This window comes from Erinaceus europaeus, chromosome 17, assembly GCF_950295315.1.
Source record: "Erinaceus europaeus chromosome 17, mEriEur2.1, whole genome shotgun sequence".
In the NCBI taxonomy this organism is placed as follows: Eukaryota; Metazoa; Chordata; class Mammalia; order Eulipotyphla; family Erinaceidae; genus Erinaceus; species Erinaceus europaeus.
This window is the reverse complement of record NC_080178.1, coordinates 79,052,434-79,071,786: the sequence shown is the minus strand read 5'-3', so window position 1 is coordinate 79,071,786 and position 19,353 is coordinate 79,052,434. Positions and strand designations below refer to the sequence as shown.

The 19,353-nt window shown below is 51.7% G+C and overlaps 1 protein-coding gene and 1 long non-coding RNA gene across 7 annotated transcripts in view; one reads left to right on the top strand and one right to left on the bottom strand.

Moving 5' to 3' along the window:
* The window catches only part of DKK3 (dickkopf WNT signaling pathway inhibitor 3), a 46,588-nt gene that overhangs the window by 2,468 nt on the left and 24,767 nt on the right, over nt 1-19,353 (bottom strand). For 5 of the 6 annotated variants that reach the window (XM_007521154.3, XM_060177171.1, XM_060177168.1 and 2 more), the window contains 4 exons: nt 9,093-9,185; nt 8,729-8,873; nt 7,178-7,334; nt 4,112-5,584 (listed from right to left, as the gene is read on the bottom strand). In XM_007521154.3, the coding sequence (XP_007521216.1) occupies nt 5,383-5,584; nt 7,178-7,334; nt 8,729-8,873; nt 9,093-9,185 (597 nt within the window). In that variant the 3' untranslated portion in view covers nt 4,112-5,382. Of the gene's footprint in view, nt 1-4,111; nt 5,585-7,177; nt 7,335-8,728; nt 8,874-9,092; nt 9,186-19,353 lie in introns of those variants that run through there. The other variant, XM_060177170.1, reaches the window with a different exon arrangement.
* LOC132533914 (uncharacterized) overlaps nt 19,116-19,353 on the top strand; it is a 10,304-nt gene continuing 10,066 nt past the window's right edge. The window contains exon 1 of the long non-coding RNA XR_009545678.1: nt 19,116-19,256. This is a non-coding gene — a long non-coding RNA (uncharacterized LOC132533914). The remainder of the gene's footprint in view (nt 19,257-19,353) is intronic.

The window sequence follows — 19,353 nt, the reverse complement described above, 5'->3', positions numbered from 1 at the left end:
CCTAATCATTCTGTGCCTTCTACCCTGTCTTGTGTTTGCTGCTTCTATTTACAGGCATATTATAAACACTGAGAGTAAAGAACGTATACTTCATTGTACAAAAGAAAACATTAAAAGCGTCTTGTATTTCAGCACCTGGTAAAATGAAGACGGTGTTGCACTTTTTAATTCCAGGAAAAGGACCCGCGGCCCCTTTTTCTAAATGGGCTTGTGGAGACAGGAGCAGTAATTCACTCGAGGAAGCTAATTGTGTGTCCGCTTTCCTCAGATTCAGAGCTAAAAGGCAGAGAACATTCGCCATGTGATTAAGTGTCCCAAATCTAGGGAGAGTGGAACCTAAAGGACCTTCCTGTTGACTTCCCTGAGGCTGGTCCAACCCACACAATAAACCGCTCCCCGCTCCCCCATGCTTGTGGCAAGGCTTCGAGGAGCTCTTACGGGGCAGACAGGTTTGGGCTGAGCGGGCATGATGCCCTATGAAAACCAAGTACATTCACTCTGGGCAGGCGCTACAGGCAGAGGGTATGTTCTGGCCAAAAGAGGCCAAAGCACCGTGTTCAGGATCATACCATCCTAGCTGTTCTGAATACGACTGTTAGTTGGAAATCCACTTCTCAAACGAAGGAAGTAAAAGTAAAAAGATTTGGGAAAAGAACAACAACAAAGAAATGCTGAAGGGGCCACATTACAGTTTTTGGTGATCTCTGTAATGTAGTGGAAATACTTTAAGAATTGTAAGGTAAAAATAGGAAATAGTTGGTGGCTCTTGACTCTGAGGCTGCTTTGTTAGGAATGTGACTGTGTCTTCTCTGGCCAGAGGAGCTACAGATCTGCAGTGGGGTCCGAGCAAAATGAGTGCAAAGTATCAGAGCACAGCAATGTTATTATTCAATTTGGAAGTAACTGTGTGTGTGTGTGAATACAATAAAGTTCTTTATTCTGGTTCACTTGCTAGTATTTCCTTTCCAGTTGGCTCTGGTATTTCTCCCTCTGAGTTTGTTGCCCTTTGTTCAGCATCAAGACCACTTTTGACTTGGCAAAACTTGTGGAATAGAAAGTGATTTGGGTCAGCAAGTGTATTGATGGCTAAATAAACCCGTTCCACCTAAACCTGTTAATTTTCTAAGCAGGACTCTTACTTTGGGTACTGGCAGTCAGATGTCAATGTGTGTTGTTTTTAGGTTAGCTAAATGCTTTATCAGGTTTGCAAAGGAATTCATCGCCAATTAAATATAAAAATTGTAGTCCACCAAGATGCTCCTTTAATGTGGTTCTCCTGGGGAGGTAAGGCTCTGATAATTTGGTTAGCTACAGTACTGATTTCCAGATTTGTCCAGTTATTTAAAAAACAAATACCTGACAAACTCAGAGCATGTGTGACTACTTAGACTTAGACCAGCTGCTAGGCCACAAGCTAGGAGAGGAGGAGGCTCCTCGCTATCACTTAGCACACTCCTGCCGCTGTGGTCACCAGCTTGTCTGTACAGAAGTTGATTCCAGTGGCCAGAGAGTGGATTCAGGCCCAAAATGACCAATGAACCCGGAAAGTGGGCGCGCACACACCCTCCATGTGCTCCCAGACTGCCCTTCCCTAATTCAAAGGACATACTTGGTTTTCAGGGGTTTTTTTGTTTGTTTGTTTGTTTGTTTTAATGAGCTTTACACTTTAAAAATATGTATAAGAAGGGGGGGATCAGCACTGTGCAGCTCTGGGATACAGTGCCAGGCACAACCTGTAACCTTTGAGTCTCAGTCACACAAGTTAACTATTTTTATTGTTGGCTAGTTCTCCGACTCCAATGTTAAGTCTTTGATAATGCTTAAGTAATGTTTTTGTTGTTCAAAAATACTTCCTTTTGTTGCCGTTGTTTTATTGTTGTAGTTATTATGTTGATGTAGATACTGATTTTGTTGGACAGGACAGAGAAATGGAGAGAAGAGAGGAAACAGACACCTGCAGACCTGCTTCACCCCCCGCTTGTGAAGCAGCCCCTTCTCCCCCGCTGGTGGGGAGCCAGGGGCCTCGAACCGCAATCCTTCCACTGGTCCTTGCGCTTTACGCCATGTGCACTTAGCCTGCTATGCTACGGCCTGGCCCCCTACACCTCTCTCTTTCTCCCTCCCCCCTCGCCCCATGGTCCTGCCTGCTCTTCCTTTCTAAGTCACACCTACACCTACACCTGCTCCCAAATGTCTTTCCTTTTCCCCTCCTCTCTCCGGGTCCTGATGCATGGTTTCAGAGTGCTCTAGTCATCGTCCCCTACCATTTCTACCCCTTGGGGAGTATGGACCAAAATTATTTTGGGGATACAGAAGTTGGGAGGTCTGGCTTCTGTAATTGTTTCTCTGCTGGTCATGGATGTTAGCAGGCCAATCCATACCCCCAGTCTGTTTCTGTCTTTTCCTAGTGGGATAGGGCTCCGGGACACATTGGTAAGGTCATCTGCCCAGGAAGTTCAGGATTAAATAGCAGCATCTGCAACATGGTGTCTGAAAAACACTTAAGATATCAAGCAGGACAAAATGTTTAATAAACAGCAACCAGAAAAAGAGAGGGTGAGAATTTTAGGGTGGTTTTAAGAAGCTAGGAAGTCTATCTTGGAGTTCATGACTTTATTTTTGCTTGAGCTTGGTAGTTAACATGGAGGTGGACTCTGAATATTATCTGGGAAGATGCAGAGCTGAGGACAGAACGAGAAAGCTGGATCAGGGCCGAGAGTAGCTTCCAACTTTGAAGAAGACATATAAAGACAAGTAACTACCCCGCCAATCTGATCCAGGGCCCACGTATGTTCGTATTCGGCACAGGAGTCTGTCTGTATGGCCTCCGAGTCTTTTTCAGTCTGAGCTCACAGTCCATGGTCACAGGTCACAGCTGGGAACCAAGGCTCCACTCACTCCAGGTCAGTCTTCCTTGAGTGGCAGGGTAGGATGACCCAGCCTTCCTTGGGAAAATGGGACAGGCCCTACCATTGCTGCTTTACAGCGAGGGCTTGGTATTGGAGAGGCCCATAGATGGGCTTATGATGATGTTCCTGGTGGAAGTGACTGGTGTTGATGGAGAGGGATCTATTAGAGGTCTAGATGATCATATTTAAGGGGTGATGCGGCAGTCTGGTAGTGACCAAAAAAGCCATCATTAAGTGAGCCTTTCTCCAGCTTTTGTAGTCCTTTCTTTGTCTGATGAGCCTGGACTTTAGCTATGAAAGGTTGAATGTCATTTGTTGTTTCCAATTATTAATTTTATTATTTTTTTAATATTTATTCCCTTTTGTTACCCTTGTGTATCATTGTCACTGTTGTTGGATAGGACAGAGAGAAATGGAGAGAGGGGGAGAGAAAGACAGACACCTGCAGACCTGCTTCACCGCCTGTGAAGTGACTCCCCTGCAGGCGGGGAACCGGGAGCTCAAACCAGGATCCTAATGCCGGTCCTTGTGCTTTGTACCACGTGCGCTTAACCAGCTGTGCTACCGCCCGACTCCCTCTATTAATTTTATTTTTAAGCAGAGCACACTGCTCAGATCTGGCTTATAGCGGTCCCAGAGATTGAACCTGGGACCCCAGTCTCAAGCATGAAACTCTTGCATAACCATCATGCTATTTCCCTGTCCCCAGCCCTCCCCCCCCACCAAGTCTTAAAGCCTCAGTTTCTAGTGGGGGTGAGGGGAAGCACTCATGAAGTCAATATAATTAAAAATATAATTAAATGCCACCAGCTGGTAACAAAACACTAGTTCCTGAAGCTCTTACCATGTTAGGCCCCATGTCTGGGTTTGATTTAAAGAAGGTTCCCAAGAAAAAAAGTCATATACATTGCTTTTACTAGCTCTGACTATGATAACATTGACACTCTTAAGACTACTATTTTTTTTTTTTTGAAAGGTAGAAGGAGAAAGAGAAAGAACCAGATATCACTCTGGTACATGTGCTGCCGGGGATCAAACTCAGGACCTCATGCTTGAGAGTCTAATGCTTTATCCATTGTGCCACCTCCTGAACCACTTAAAACTACTTTTCATCCAAAGACAGTTAACATTTTTAAAATTCTTTGATGTTAGCAAAGGTGTTCTCGGTTGTCTGAAGTTTACTTATATGGAAAAAAAATTGCTTTGGTGGTACATGTCATTTTATTTTTCCTGGCAGAAAGAGTTTTATATTTATTCAACAGGAAATCCAAGAGCTACAAAAAAGTCAGTTTAAGTGGTCTACGCTAGGTTGCTCAATGCAACATATGTCTACACGTAACTTTAAAAACAATCACAGCAAGCATGCTTCTACAATCATGTGCAACTTTGACATTTAATAACTCTGGGGTGAGTGCATGGTGGAAGGACCCATGGCACCTGAAAACATTACACACAGCCCAGCACTCTGTCTGCATATCACAACCTTGGCTCGATTTGCTCCGATGGTCTTCAGTTGCTGGATCGTGCCAATTCCATTTATCGTCCTCGTCCTACAACCAATGCATTGTTTCTGGCAAGTTAACACAGATGATGCCCCAACTCTGTGTCCTGACAGTTACTAATGTGATTCGCTGACACAGAGGACGGAGTTAGCACTCTCTGTCCTCGTTGAAAGCTAAGGCCACCTCCACACCAAGGAAGATGCTATTTCTTTTAAGATTTTATTTATTTATTAATGAGAAATATAGGAGAGAGAGCGAGAGAGAGACGAACCAGACATCACTCTGGTACATGTGCTGCCGGGGATCGAACTGAGGATCTCATGCTTGAGAGTCTAGTGCCTTAGCCACTGCACCACCTCCCGGACCACGGGAAAATGCTATTTCTAAGGGGAGTAGCTGTGATGAGGACAAGGAGGAGGAGAAAAAATCCCATCTTTCCTACTTGGGGTGGGGCACTGTGTGGGACACTGAGGCTGTTGAGGGGGGAGCAGAGTGGGCTCTGGACTAGAAATCACACCCAGGGGAACTCCCACTCTGCACTTTATTAGCTGTGTCACTCGGGCAAGTGACTTGACCTCTCTGGGCCTCAGAGATTCTGCCGTGCAGGGTGAGTCACGTTCCTCACCAGGCTGAAGTTGGGGAAGGCAGGAACCACAGTCCTAGTGCTGGGAGGGAGCTGGGCTACGCAGGTGGGGTGTTCTCCCCTGTGCGTTCCCATCCCTGCTCTCCTAACAGTTCTCAAGGCCGGGCAGAACCGAATGAGACCAAGCAGCAGGTGTGGCAGCCCTGCTGTGCCCACACCTCCCACGACTGCACGGCCTGGGGGAGCGGGGTGCGAACACAGCAGCTCATTCTGCTTCAAGCCACGGGGGGACACGGACAGGGAAGAGGCCACAGACAAAGCCCGGTGAGCCCACACCTAGAGGATACAGCCTGGGAAATAAATTAGCTACGGCAGACGGGGCCCGCCTCTAAATCTCGTCTCCCCCCAGCAGCTCAGAGACCGCGTCAGGCTCCCCCAGAGCCATTTCCACAGACAGGCTCCTCTCCAGGTTCTCCAGCTCCCGGCGCACCTCCTCGATGAAGCCCCCTTCTTCATACTCGTCCGAGGCGTCTCCACCCTCCTCGGGGCTCCCGGCGAGGGCCGGCTGGCACACGTACACCAGGCTGTGGCTGCGGAGAGACAGGGTGGGCTCGGGCAGGGTGGCGCCACTCCCGAGATGGAGTGAGATGGAGGCCCCACTTCTGCTTCTGTCCTCGGCCTCTTAGTCCGGGCTTCGGGCCGCCAGCTCAGAGACCGCAAGAGTCTGAACTTGTTTTTCTTTGCTTCCACCGTGACCGCCGGGGCTTGGCGCTGGTGCTGTGTGTGGCCATTTTTTCTCCCATCTGAGTGCTGTGTGCCATTAAACCCGTGTGCCGCCACCTCCCCCCCCCCTCGTTTTTTCCATTTTATTGGATAGGACAGAAAGAACTTGAGAGAGGAGGGGAAGAGAGAGAGAGAGAGACACCTGCAGACCTGCTTCACCACTTGTGAAGTGACCCCTCTGCAGGTGGGGAGCCGGGGACTCAAACTGGGATCCTTGTGCCGGTCCTTGCGCTTCATACCATGTGCGCTTAACCCGCTGCGCCACCGCCCAGCCCCCAAGTCTTAACTCTTTGCCTGCATCTGAGCCTTAAAAAAAACACTGCTGAGGGGCCGGACGGTGATGCACCTGGTTAAGCGCTCACATTACAGTGTGTAAGGACCCGGGTTCAAGCCCCCAGTCCCCACCTGCAGGGGGAAAGCTTCACGAGTGGTGTAGTAGGGCTGCAGGTCTCTCTCTCCTTCCACTCTCAATTTCTCTGTCACTATCCAGTAAATAAATAAAATGGGGGGAGAGGAGTCGGGGGGTAGCGCAGCAGGTTAAGCACACGTGGCACAAAGCACAAGGACCGGCATAAGGATCCCGGTTCGAGCCCCCGGCTCCCCACCTGCAGGGGAGTCGCTTCACAGGTGGTGAAGCAGGTCTGCAGGTGTCTGTCTTTCTCTCCCCCTCTCTGTCTTCCCCTCCTCTCTCCATTTCTCTCTGTCCTATCCAACAACAATGACATCAATAGCAACAATAATAATAACTACAACAATAAAAAAACAACAAGGGCAACAAAAGGGAATAAATATTAAAAAAATTTTTTAAAAAAGGACTGTTGAGGGAGCGTCATTCTTGGAGCCCCGATACCTGTATGTCCCTCTTCCTGTGACTCTCAGTACCCCATTATCCCCCCACAGTAGGACGGAAGCTAAGTGCAAAAGCCAGGGCATCAGGGCAGGAGGGGGTGTTTGCTCTGCCCGGTCGCCCCACACTCTGCTAGGACAGAAGGCTGAGCGGTGGCTCCTGATGTGTGGACAGCACGGTCACACACCTGCCGCCTCCCACCGTCCAGGTCCCCTCCTCCTCTGACGCTGCCTTCGCGACCACCCCGCTGGCCCCTCTAAACCTGGCCCCCACTGCCACAGCCTTTCTCCTCCGGTGGCCTCAGCTCATCGCCCTTCACTCCTCTCTAGAGTCTTTCCTGGCGATACTGCTCCCCCGCCTTCAGCCCTGCACGGGCCCCAAATCTGTGCAGTTTCTCCAGACCTCGCCCCTCCGGGCTCTCCTGCAGGACCCGAGGACACTGCAAATGGAGCCTATTGGGAATGGACGCCACGTGGGCCCAGCCACTGCTCCTGAGTCCCCGCTGGAACTCGGCATCTGCTGAGCCGCGGCAGGAAGGGAAAGGGGGTCTCACCTGTGGGGCTGGCAGAGGAGGCCACTGGCGCACGGGCACCGGTCCAAAGCTCCTTCGGGCTCCAGCTCCCAGGTGATGAGGTCCAGCAGCCGGCTGGCAGGGTCATGGCACAGCTCACCTTCCACAGGCAGTGGGGTGCACACAGGAAACAAGAGACCTGGGGCCAGCCAAGAGGGACCCCTTTATGCTCAGCACGAGGGGAGGCAGCAAACAAAGAGGGTACAGCCTCCCATCTTCAGCGCTCATCCCAGAGTGGAGGTGGGATGAACTGAGGCAGAATGACAGCAAGGGAGTGGAAAGAAGGAAGCTGGGAGGTGGTAGCAACTAAGGAGGACTGCATGGAAGAGGAAGACAAGTTGGATTTTGAGAGCTCTAGAGAAATTTGGAGTGGAAGACAAGTGTTCAAACCTGGAGCACGGCAGCAACCAAGACCTAGGGCAGAGGGTCATGAGAAAGGCTGAGGGAGTCCAAGTTGCAAGCATCCAGGAGTGGCGGATGGAAGAGGCGGACAGGTGTGTTAGAGCCAGGCAAGGCTGGCTCTGGGAGGTAGACTCTGGAGTCTGGCTAAAGTCAGAGCACAGGGGGGACGATATCCCCCAGGGGGAGGATCCCCAGAGAGCCATCCCTGAGGAGGATCGCTGGGGAAGTCTTCTGGTTCTGGCCGAGCTGGGGTGGTGGGAAGGAGAGGCTCTCAGAAACGCCAAGAGGAGGAGAGCTGGTCTGAACCAGCTCCTCTTGGAGGCGGCAGTGAGGCTGGACAGGGAGAAGGGAGCTGTCACAGCAAACAGGACTGTGGCCGGGGGCTGCCTTGGAGTCTGGACAGTGGAGCGGCTGGGATAGGGCTAGTGGGGAAGGGGAAACACTTAAACCCCATACACCTGGGGGTCCTCCTCCCACCCTGGGCTCATCAGCAAGTGAGGGGGAGGGGAGGGGAGGGGAGGGGAGGGGAGGGAAGGAGAGAGGAAAGGATAGGGAAAGAGGGAGAGAGGGAGGAAGGGAAGGAAAGAGATTGACACCCAGCTGAGTACTTTTTTTTTTTTTTTTTTTTTAACCAGGGCACTGTTTGGCTCTGGCTTATGGTGGTGCGAGGGATTGAACCTGGGACTCTGGAGCCTCAGGCATGAGAGTCTGTTTGCATCACCATTATGCTATCTACCCTCCGCCCCTGAGTATTTTTTTTTTACATTTATTTATTTTCCCTTTTGTTGCCCGTTTTTTATTATTATTGTTGTTGTAGTTATCATTGTTGTTGTTATTGATGTCATTGTTGTTGGACAGGACAGAGAGAAATGGATAGAGGAGGGGAAGACAGAGAGGGGGAGAGAAAGACAGACACCTGCAGACCTGCTTCACCGCCTGGGAAGTGACTCCCCTGCAGGTGGGGAGCCGGGGGCTGGAACCGGGATCCTTACGCCGGTCCTTTTGCTTGGCGCCGCGTGCCCAGCTGAGTATCTGTGAGCAAGCCTGCCTGGGGAGACGGAGGCCTGGAAAGCCGTGGCTGGCAGGGTGGAGCTGAGCACAGGACCTGCACCGACAGGGGAGAGCACCCACCTTTCTGGAAGGCACAGCACAGCCCAGCTTGGCAGTCCCTCTGGTTGTCACAGATGGTGCCGTTGCTGCCTCTGCTGGCCATTCTGGTGCAGTTACCCCAGGCGCACAGCTGGTCCCCACAGCACTCGCTGTCGCGGCTGCAGAGCTGCAGAAGAGGTGGCAGTGTGACCAGAGGATCGGAGCAGTCCCACCACGGGGTAGCCCGCGAAGGAGAGGGCCAGGCCGGTGGGCGTGTGGAGTCAGAACCCCCGTGTCTGGGCCTCCTCCACTGACGAGCGAAGGCCCATGTGAGTCCTGGGGGCCCGCAGTCAGACTTGGGCGAGGGCTGCGGGGGAGCCTTCCCCTCTGGCTGCCGGGCACTTACGGTCTGCGGCTCCCGGCACGGCTGGCAGGTGTACTCGAAGCTGGCAAACTGGCAGTACCTGTCGGGCCCACAGTCCTCGTCAATGATGCACTCCTGGGGAGCAGAAGGCGGGCTCTGTCAGGGAAGGAGGGTGACCCCACAGTCTGACCCAGGGTAGGAACACGCAGGCGGGTGGATTCACTAAAGGAGCTAGAGGCTCCCGGCTGCCATGTGCTGCAAAGACCCGAGGCCTGGACTAGAGGCCCTGGGCCTGGGGCTGCCAGACTAAAGCAGTTTCCAGCTGGGAAAGGGAAGCCAGGAGCCCAGGGGCCCGTGAGACTGCGTCTCTAGCCCAGAGTGAGGGGTGCTCCCACCAGCACTCCGTGGGTGACAGAGCGGGGAGCCCCAGAGCAGATGGAAGAGACTGGCTCCAGCCTCAGGCGGGCATCTGGGCCCCACTCTGCTCACCAAGCAGGGCTCACCCTTCCAGAGAAACCATCAGCACCCAGCCCCCCAGCCCACTTGCCCCCAACACCCTCTAAAGCTAATGGGAACGGGGTCAGTGTGGAGAAGGGAGCACGGTGAGTCTTCATTGTGCGTCACTGATAGGTTTGCAGTCTTGTGTTTTTTTAAATATTTATTTATTTTCCCTTTTGTTGCCCCTTTTTTGTTGTTGTTTGTTGTAGTTATTATTGTTGTTATGTCGTCGTTGTTGGATAGGACAGAGAGAAATGGAGAGAGGAGGGGAAGACAGAGAGGGGGAGAGAAAGACAGACACCTGCAGACCTGCTTCACCACCTGTGAAGCGACTCCCCTGCAAGTGGGGAGCTGGGGGCTCGAACTGGGATCCTCCTCATGCCGGTCCTTGCGCTTGGCGCCATGTTTTGTTTGTTTGTTTGTTTGTTTTTGCCTCCAGGATTATCACTGGGACTCAGTGCCTGCACTATGAATCCACTGCTCCTGGAGGCCATTTTTCCCATGTTGTTGCGCATGTTGTTATTATTATTGTTGTTATTGTTGAATAGGACAGAGAGAAATAGAGAAAGGAGGGGAAGACAGAGAGGGGGAGAGAAAGACAGACACCTGCAGACCTGCTTCACTGTTTGAGAAGTGACCCCCTCCCCCCGCAGGTGGGGAGCCAGGGGTTCAAACCGGGATCCTTGCGCTTTACACTAAGTGTGCCACTATTTGGCCCCGGTAGATCATCTCGTCACCTAAGCAGCTGCTCTCTATTTCAGCAGAGTTGGTCGGCTCTCAGCACAGCAGTAGTTAGAACATCCTGGGTCAGCGTCCCTCCCACTCAAGGTCCCCCAAAGTCCCCAGAGTCCCCCAGCCTTTCTGGGGTTTTTCTCTGCCTCTTTCTATTATTTATTATTATTTTTTTATTTTTGATATTTTTATATTAGAGAATTACATGTCCACAGGGGTTTGAATCCACACCATTCCCACCACCAGGGTTCTGAATCTTCACTCTCCCCACTGCCATCACCACAGTTCCCCTGAGGTTGTAGACATGGGTCAACCATCTTCTCTACAACTCTATGTCCGCAGTTATACATAGCTGCCCCTTCTTTTTCTGATTCACTCCTCTCTTCCCTCTAAGCCACTCACCACATCACAACTACCTCCCTATGCCCTCTCCTTTTCCTTCTCTCTCTCTGGGAGCTGATGGAGCTGGAGTGCAGAGTCCTCTTATCTTCCTTCTATCACTTCTCCCCTGTCAGGAGTGTGGATCAAGGCTGTTTATGGCAGCAGAAGGTGGGAGTTCTGGCTTCTGTAGCTGCTTCTCTGCTGAGCATGGGCTCTGACAGGTGGACCCATCCCCCAGCCTGTTTCTGTCTTTCCCGAGTGGACCAGAGCTCTGGAGATGTGAGGGTCCAGGACACACAGGTGAGGTCGTCTGCCCAGAGACGTCGGGGTGGAGTCATGGTAGCATCTGCAGCCTGGTGTCTGGAAGGTTCTGCCTCTTTCTTTAAAGGGGGAAGAACAAAAGCGGCCTCTTGCCAGGAGCTACTTTCCCAAGGTTACAAGAGGTAGGTACATACATGCACAGTATCAGGCAGGGCTCCCAGGCCACAGAACGTGTCTACTGCCCAGCTCTCCAGCCAGGCACCTGCCTTCTCAGGCAGGAAGGTCTGATGCTCTGAGGCTGGAAGTCCCGCTCGAGTCCTTTTTCCCCTCCCATAATGGTCATAAAAAAAAAAAAAATCACCAAAACTTCTAAGTAAACCCTAAACCACTTCTGACATTAAAGGAGAACTTGTAGTCGTGATTCATTTACTTTCTAGTTCATTTATTGAGGTCAGCCTCATGGCTGAACTGAGACTAGGGGAAGGTGTGGCCACTGCTGGACAGGACCCCTCCCCTCAGGACGACTCTCCCCTCCCTCCACAGGCTCACTCTTGGGGTCACAGAGACATCACACTGGTGTCCCTTATGTGTCCTGCTTCACCACTGGTAGAGAAAGGCCACACACACAGATATGCACTCCCCGGTCCCCCCCACCCCCTGTGGCCAGGAGTAAAAAAAATGATTTTCCTCAGGAGTCAGGCGGTAGCACAGCAGGTTAAGCGCAAGCGTGGTGCAAAGCGCAAGCACTGGCGGGAGGATCCCGGTTCGAGCCCCGGCTCCCTACCTGCAGGGGAGTCACTTCACAAGCAGTAAAGCAGGTCTGCAGGTGTCTGTCTTTCTCTCCCCCTCTCTGTCTTCCCCTCCTCTCTCCATTTCTCTCCTATCTAAGAACGACAGCATCAATAACTACAATAAAACAACACGGGCAACAAAAGAGAATAAATAAATATTTAAAAAAATGATTCTCCTCATCAGCATGATATCAAAATGAGGTTGAACAAAAAGGAATATTATTATTATTATTATTATTATTGTTTGTTGGGATGCATTGGATCGACCTTCTCGTGGTGCATCCCGTGAGTACCCATTCATTGGGGAAACTGACGATCCTTCCTAGCCGACTGAATCCACATGGATCCCAGTCACTTTCAAAGCCAGCAACAAGCAGCTCCTGACAGCTTTCAACCTGACCTGTTGACTGGCTACGGAAGAAGGGCAAACGCTAGAAGAAGAAATTGTTTGTTAACCAGAGCACTACTCAGTTCTGGTTTATGGTGGGGCAGGGGATTGAACTGGGGTCTTCCGAGACCCTTAGGCATGAGAGTCTCTTTGCATAACCATTATGCTATCTACCCCCACCTACAAAAAAGAACATCATTCAAGGACCTGTTGTACAAGTCACTATTCCGGGCCAGGCCACGAGCTCATTACGGACTAGCAGAGACCAGGGCTGAGGCCCAGGATAGTCAGAAAGCAATTTCAAACAGTGTCAGAGGAGAGCTCACTGCCTGACACCCCCATAGCACGGCCTAAATGAAATGATCCGGGGGGGTGTCCTAGAGACTGCAGGCCCCCCCACCCCGTGAGAAAAGAGAAGGTCGGCAAGAAGTGAAAGGGCTGCCGAGGTCAGAGGCTGAGCTGGACATGGGCTGTTTGACCCCAGAGTCTGTCAACAGCCTGAGCTCTCCAGCACTTTAACCACAAAGCATTCCTGCACCAGACAGACTCAACTTCCCAGACAGACTCAACTCAGCCCGGCCCAACCCAGAAGCACCCTGACATGTCTTCCCAAGCAGAACTGCAAAAGAATGGAAGGGAGGAGGGTGTAAGAAAGGGATGGTGGAAGGACGAAGGAGGAGGGAGGGAGAAGGAGGCATGGGATGGGGTTCTCCCCTGCATCTGGCCAAAGTGTGATGCCAACATAAATGTGAAGGTCCTCGCTCTCGAGAAATTCAAGGAACAACCCCACAGCAGCCTGATCAGAAAGCAGACAAAAGGGTGTTAACGACCTAGAGTAAAAAAGCCTGTGTTCTTGTGTTCTCTTGGCACAGAGAAAGGTGCCCCACTGTTCCCACCATCAAGAAAATGCAACTTAAGTGGTCGGGGAGGTGGTGCAGTGGATTAAGCATTGGATTCTCGAGCATGAGGTCCCGGGTTCGGTCCCTGGCAGCACGTGTAACAAACAGAGTGGACTCCTATCTATCAGAGTGCTCTCCTCCTATTTCTCTCATGAATAAATAAATAAATTCTTTAAAAAAAAAAAAATGCAACTTAAAATAGAAGGCTGCCGGAGGGCCGGGTGGTGGCGCACCTGGTTGAGCACACATGCGACAATGTGCGAGGATCCAGGTTCGAGGCCCCGGTCCCCACGTGCAGGGGGAAAGCTCTGTGAGTGGTGAAGCAGGGCTGCGGGTGTCTCTCTGTCTCTCTCCCTATCTCTCCCTTCTCCATTTCAAACTGTCTCTAGCCAATAATAAAGATAATAAAAAATTCAAAAAAAAAATAGAAGGCTTCCAGGTGGAACAGAAACCACTTAAAAGGCAGCAATACCTGTGGTCCGGAATATACTGTCACTCCCCCCACCCCAAAAAAGTCCACATCCTACTCCCTGGAATCTGTTTTTTTTTTTTTTTTTTTGGCTACTTGATGAGCTCTTCTGGGTTAGTTTAACTCAACATCATTTTGAGAAAGTTTGGGCCTTAGACTTTTTTAAATTTATGTTTTACTTTATTTATATATTATTGAATAGAGATAGAGAGAAATTGAGGGAAAGGGGGGTGGGGGAGGGAGAGAGAATGCGAGACCTGCAGCTCTGCTTCACCACTCAGGAAGCTTCCCCTGTAGGTGGAGGCCGGGGGCTCTAACCCGGGTCCTGAGCACTGTAGTGTGTGCATCTAACCAGGTGCGCCACTGCCTGACCCCGCTTTTGTTCAAACTGTCTGCCAGTCTGTTTGTCATGAATGTACACTCCTAGAACTCTCTAGTTTTGTTTCCCCCTTTTTTTTTTATTGTTGTTGTGGTGATTATTATTGTTATTATTGTTGTTGTTGGATAGGACAGAGAGAAATGGGAGGATATGGGGAAAGACAGACACTTGTAGACCTGCTTCACCGCCTATGAAGCGACCCCACCCTCCTGCAGGTGGGGAGCCGGGGCTCGAACCAGGATCCTTTCATGGGTCCTTGCGCTTTGCTTTGCGCCACGTGCACTTAACCCGCTGCGCTACCGACCGACTCCTTTTTTTTTTTTTTTTTTTTTTTAAATAACCATGATCAGGGGCTGGGAAGACAGCATAGAGGTTATGCAAATGACTTTCATGCTTGAAGTTCTAGGGGCTCAGGTTCAATCCCCAGCACTACCACAAACCTGAACAGAGCTCTGGTTTTTCTTCTCTCACTAAAACAAACAAACAAACCAACAAACAGACATATTAAGAACTATGATCACGGGAGTTGGGCGGTGGCGCAGCGGGTTAAGCGCACGTGGCACAAAGCGCAAGCACCGGTGTTAAGGATCCTGGTTCGAGGTCCTAGCTCCTCACCTGCAGGGGAGTCGCTTCACAGGCGGTGAAGCAGGTCTGCAGGTGTCTGTCTTTCTCTCCCCCTCTCTGTCTTCCCGTCCTCTCTCCATTTCTCTCTGTCCTATCCAACAACGACAGCAATAACAACAGCAATAGTAACTACAACAATAAAACAACAAGGGCAACAAAAAGGGAATAAATAAATAAACATTTAAAAAACATAACTATGATCATATTGCGAACCTTGGAACTCTGGACTGGGAACAAAGCCTAGAGACCCAGGAAGCACAGATATTGCCACTTCAAAGCTGTTACTTTAGGCCACGATCCAACCTCTACCAGGAATGAGAATGGAAACAGGGCCTGTTTCACACACCGGTGGTCTTCTAAGTGCGGCTCTCACCACCCCCGATCCCCCAAGAAGGCCGTGTCTCTGCGCTCACCCGGCCGTCATGGATTAGCAGAACCTGCTAGTCACGGGGTTTGGGCCCCACAGACACTAGAGAAAGAAGGCAGGAAGTCAGGCCCAAGGCCAGGGCCCCCAGCCACTGATGCCACTTAGGATGACAAAGTCTGGTAGCACGACCTCAGGGGCTGCTCCCCGGGCCTGTTGGTCCAGCTCCTCCTCCCGTTATGGCGAGGAAGTCTGACCCACAGCCTGGGAGCCGTCCCCAGGATCCCGGCTCTCTTGTTCCAGGAGAAAGGAGGAGCTATATTTAGAAAGCTCTGGCGGAGGCCCCAGCCCAGATGCAGGCATGGAGGAGGGGCTGGCGGGACACATCACCCGCTGGGTGCTCCCATGACACCGTGAGACAGTGGAAAACAGCAAAGGAGCTGTGTGGCCGCACGTGGGGTTTTTTCAGCTCCACACTCCACAGAGGCAGAAGCCCAGAGCCGGAGAGGACACGGCAAGGGAGCTCTCCTGAGGGCTCTTCAGGCCCTATGAGCACAGGGCTTGCTTTTCACCCTTCGGTTGCCATGGTTTTGTGGGGGAGCAGGCGGGTAGCCTAGAAGGTCCAAATCGAGGAAACAAAGCTGAGATGATGGTCAGACTAAACTCTTACTGAGAAGGTAACAGCCAAACCAGTCAGATGTTTGATACAGCAAAATCACACGTGCCAACACGTGTCTGTAGTAACCAAGGTTTCTGCCACATTTGTCTTGAATTGCTTGTCATGTCAGCTTCTGTAACCCTGGCTAGCTCCTGCCCTTCTAAAAGGTAGTGGTGTATTTATTTATTTATTTTTTGGCCTCCAAGGCCATTGCTGGGGCTCGGTGCCAGCACTACAAATCCATTGCTCCTGGAGGTCACCCTTCCCATTCCGTTGCCCCTGTTGTTGTCCTTGTTGTTGTTGCTATTATTATTATTATTGTTGTTGTTATAGCTGTTGTTAACAGGACAGAGAGAAATGGAGAGAGGAGGGGAAGACAGAGAGGGGGAGAGAAAGACAGACACCTGCAGACCTGCTTCACCGCCTGTGAAGCGACCCCCCTGCAGGTGGGGAGCCGGGGGCTCGAACCAGGATCCTCACGCCGGTCCTTTAGCTTTGCGCCACCTCTGCTTAACCCGCTGTGCTACCGCCCAGCCCCCCGCAGTGGTATATCTTATGCTGAGGCTAAACTTTCCCAGACACAGCTAAGCAGGAAGATAACATGTAAGCATAACAGTAACTGAGACAACCAGCCAGCCCCCGAGCAGTGGGAGCAAGTCTGACCCCGTAACCCTGCAGCCTCTGCTTCTGTGATGACACTGTCTGCTCTCAAGCCTGCTTGTTCCGTCCCTTTGTTGGAGGCCAGAGAGAGATCTGAACTCTTGGCCCGTGCGAATAAAGCTCCTTTCTCCCTTCACCCACTTAGGCTCCAGTCTTCTTGATTTACAGCAGATGTCCTTACCACTACCTGGACTTGAATTCATGCTCTTGAATACAAGCTGGGTAATCCTGGGCCAATCATGGAGCCTCTCTGCCTCAGTTTCCTTCTTTGTGACCTCATGTGGTGGCCAGATGCGCTTGGGTGAGTCCTGACCCCAGGACGTGCCCTCAAGATTTAGAGACCAGGCAGTGGCACACCCAGCAGGACTCTGCAGGCGTTCACACACATTATCACGGATAAGGGCCTGGGTTTAAGTTCCTGGCCCTTGCCTGCTGGGGAGAAGTTTCCTGAGTGGCGGAACAGTGCTGTGGGTCTCTGTCTGTCTTTCTCCCCTCTCTATTTCTATCTCTATCATTAAAATAAAATTAGAAATTAAGGGAAAATTAGCTACCAGTAATAGCAGAGGCATATGCAGTCACTGAGTTCCAGCAATAATCCTGGCGGTAAATAAATACATAGGATTTAGCCCCTTTTGGGCCAACGTGTGAGTCTCACACTGTTCATAAACACCTTCTGTACTGAGAGGCCCAGGGGCAGCCGATTTCCTCTGCTCCCCAGGCTTCTCCCACGCCACCCCCAGCCCCTCCACACCCCATAAGAGAGCTGGGAGAGTAGGGGTGGCTGGGGGACCACTGTCTGCTGCTCCTTCCCTCTGGATTTCCAATTCCCATTTCTCTGCTCAGAGTCCTTTTCCCACTTGAAAACCAAGCCAGTCACAGGAGCTTAAAAACACACATTTTGTCTCAAACAAAGAAGCCTCCCCAGCCCTGCCCCAGCTTCTCTCTTGAACGCTGTAATGAAAACTTCAGACAGCTCTGGGTGGGCCAGGGTCCAAACCTCATCCAGGACTCCAGCCTGCCCACCATGCCGACTGGCTGATGGAAAACCTCTGCAGTGGCCAGGAACCCATGCCAGCTATTTCCTACCCCGAAGTCCTGACGTCTGCAAAGTCCTGGATCTCCTGGGACTGCTCCCACTACTTCTTTCTTCTCTCGGTCACATACTGACGTCATGTAGCCCACGAAAGAGAAAAATGAACCCTCTGCTGGGCTAAGCATCCTGGGTGCCGGGAAAGTCCGCTTCCGAGTGGCCAGGACATTCAGAGAAGTGGCCCTGGTGTTCTCCCTCCCCCGTGAGAGCAGCCTCCCCCAATGCCACCTCAGGCCCAACTGGAGCCTCCCTGCTCCCCCAGCTCAGTCAGCACCCTCCAGGACAGCATTCCAGGCAAAGGCTCCTTTCCTCCTCCAGGAAGCCCGCCCTGCAGCAGGAACCACAAAGAAGGCCGGTCCCACATGTCTCCGCACAGTCTTTTTGCCCCGGTGGCATGTCGAGACCGTGCGTCCATCTGTAACTCAAGAGAAAACTTCCACGTGTGCTCTTCAACCAAAACTACGGTGCGGCAGGCCGGAGAGATTCAGGCAAAATGGCAGCTCATGGAGGAGGGTCAAATTTCCAGCAAGGCCACCTGTGCAAGGATCCAGGTTCGAGCCCCCGGCTCCCCACCTGCAGGGGGGAAGCTTCACGAGCGGTGAGGCAGGTCTGCAGGTGTCTCACTCTCTCTCTCTCTCTCCCTCTTCTCTCAATTTCTCCCTGTCTTATCCATGGAAAAAAATGGCTGTGAGGAGCAGTGGGTTTATACCAATCCCCAGCAGTAACCCTGGAGGCACACAAAAAAAGAGAGAAAGAAAGAAAAAGAAAGAAAGGAAGAAAAAGGAAGGAAGGAAGAAGGAGGGGAGTTGGGCGGTGGCACAGCAGGTTAAGTGCAGGTGGCACAAAGCACAAGGACCGGCGTAAGGATCCCGGTTCAAACCCCGGCTCCCCACCTGCAGGGGAGTCGCTTCCCAGGCGGTGAAGCAGGTCTGCAGGTGTCTGTCTTTCTCTCCCCCTCTCTGTCTTCCCCCTCCTCTCTCCATTTCTCTCTGTCCTATCCAACAACGACAACAACAATAATAACTACAACAATAAAACAACAAGGGCAACAAAAGGGAATAAATAAAATAAATATTAAAAAAATTAAAAAATGGGAGTTGGGTGGTAGCGCAGTGGGTTAAACGCACGTGGCGCAAAGCGCAAAACCGGCGGGAGGATCCCAGTTCGAGCCCCCGGCTCCCCACCTGCAGGGGAGTCGCTTCACAGGCGGTGAAGCAGGTCTGCAGGTGTCTGTCTTTCTCTCCCCCTCTCTGTCTTCCCCTCCTCTCTCCATTTCTCTCTGTCCTATCCAACTACAACGACATCAATAATGACTACAACAATAAAACAACAAGGGCAACAAAACGGAAAATAAATAAATGTTAAAAAAATAAAAAGAAAGAAAGAAAAGCAAGCTTAGGTAACTTGACCAAGTCACATAATGAGTGTCAGAGCCTGGAGACTGCTGGCACCCACAGGAGCTCAAACAGCAAATGGGGGGTCAGGATCCAGAAGCAGAATGAGCATCCCACAGGGACCCTCCTCCCCCTCTGTCCCAGACAGTCCTGGGGGTGCTCTAGCCCATGGGCATTTCCCCACAGAACAGAAAGGAGCTGCAAGAGAAGCAGAAGACAGAAGAAGCCCGGCACCTGGCATGGCTGGCACCATCCCCGCAGGAGAGCCGCCCACTTGTGGGGCGGATCAGACCCCAGCCACCACTAGAGTGCATGGCCTGCTCTCCCACAGTGCTCCATGCACAGGCGCAGGGAAGTGGAGGCTGAACACTGGGCCTGCTGCTCTGTTCACAGCTCCAGCCCCTGCAGGACCCACGGCAGCAGCGGCCGAGCCACCTGAAGCCTCCTGGGGGACGCTGGGAGAGACGCTTCCAACGGCAGGCACAGTGCCATGCTCCTCCTGGGTTCCCAGGAACTGAATCGGGGCCGGATCCCAGGAGAAGACCTGGATGCCAGAAGGGAACAAAGCCAGCTTCACTTCTGAGGGCAGAGGCTCCCAAGAATGGGGCTGTCTCTCAGGTAAGCCCGGCTCTCCTTGCCTTTCCCTGCTGAGTTCACACCTCACTCGCTCTCCCCCGCTCTCATAAGATGGTCCAACTCAGGGGCCGAGTGGCGG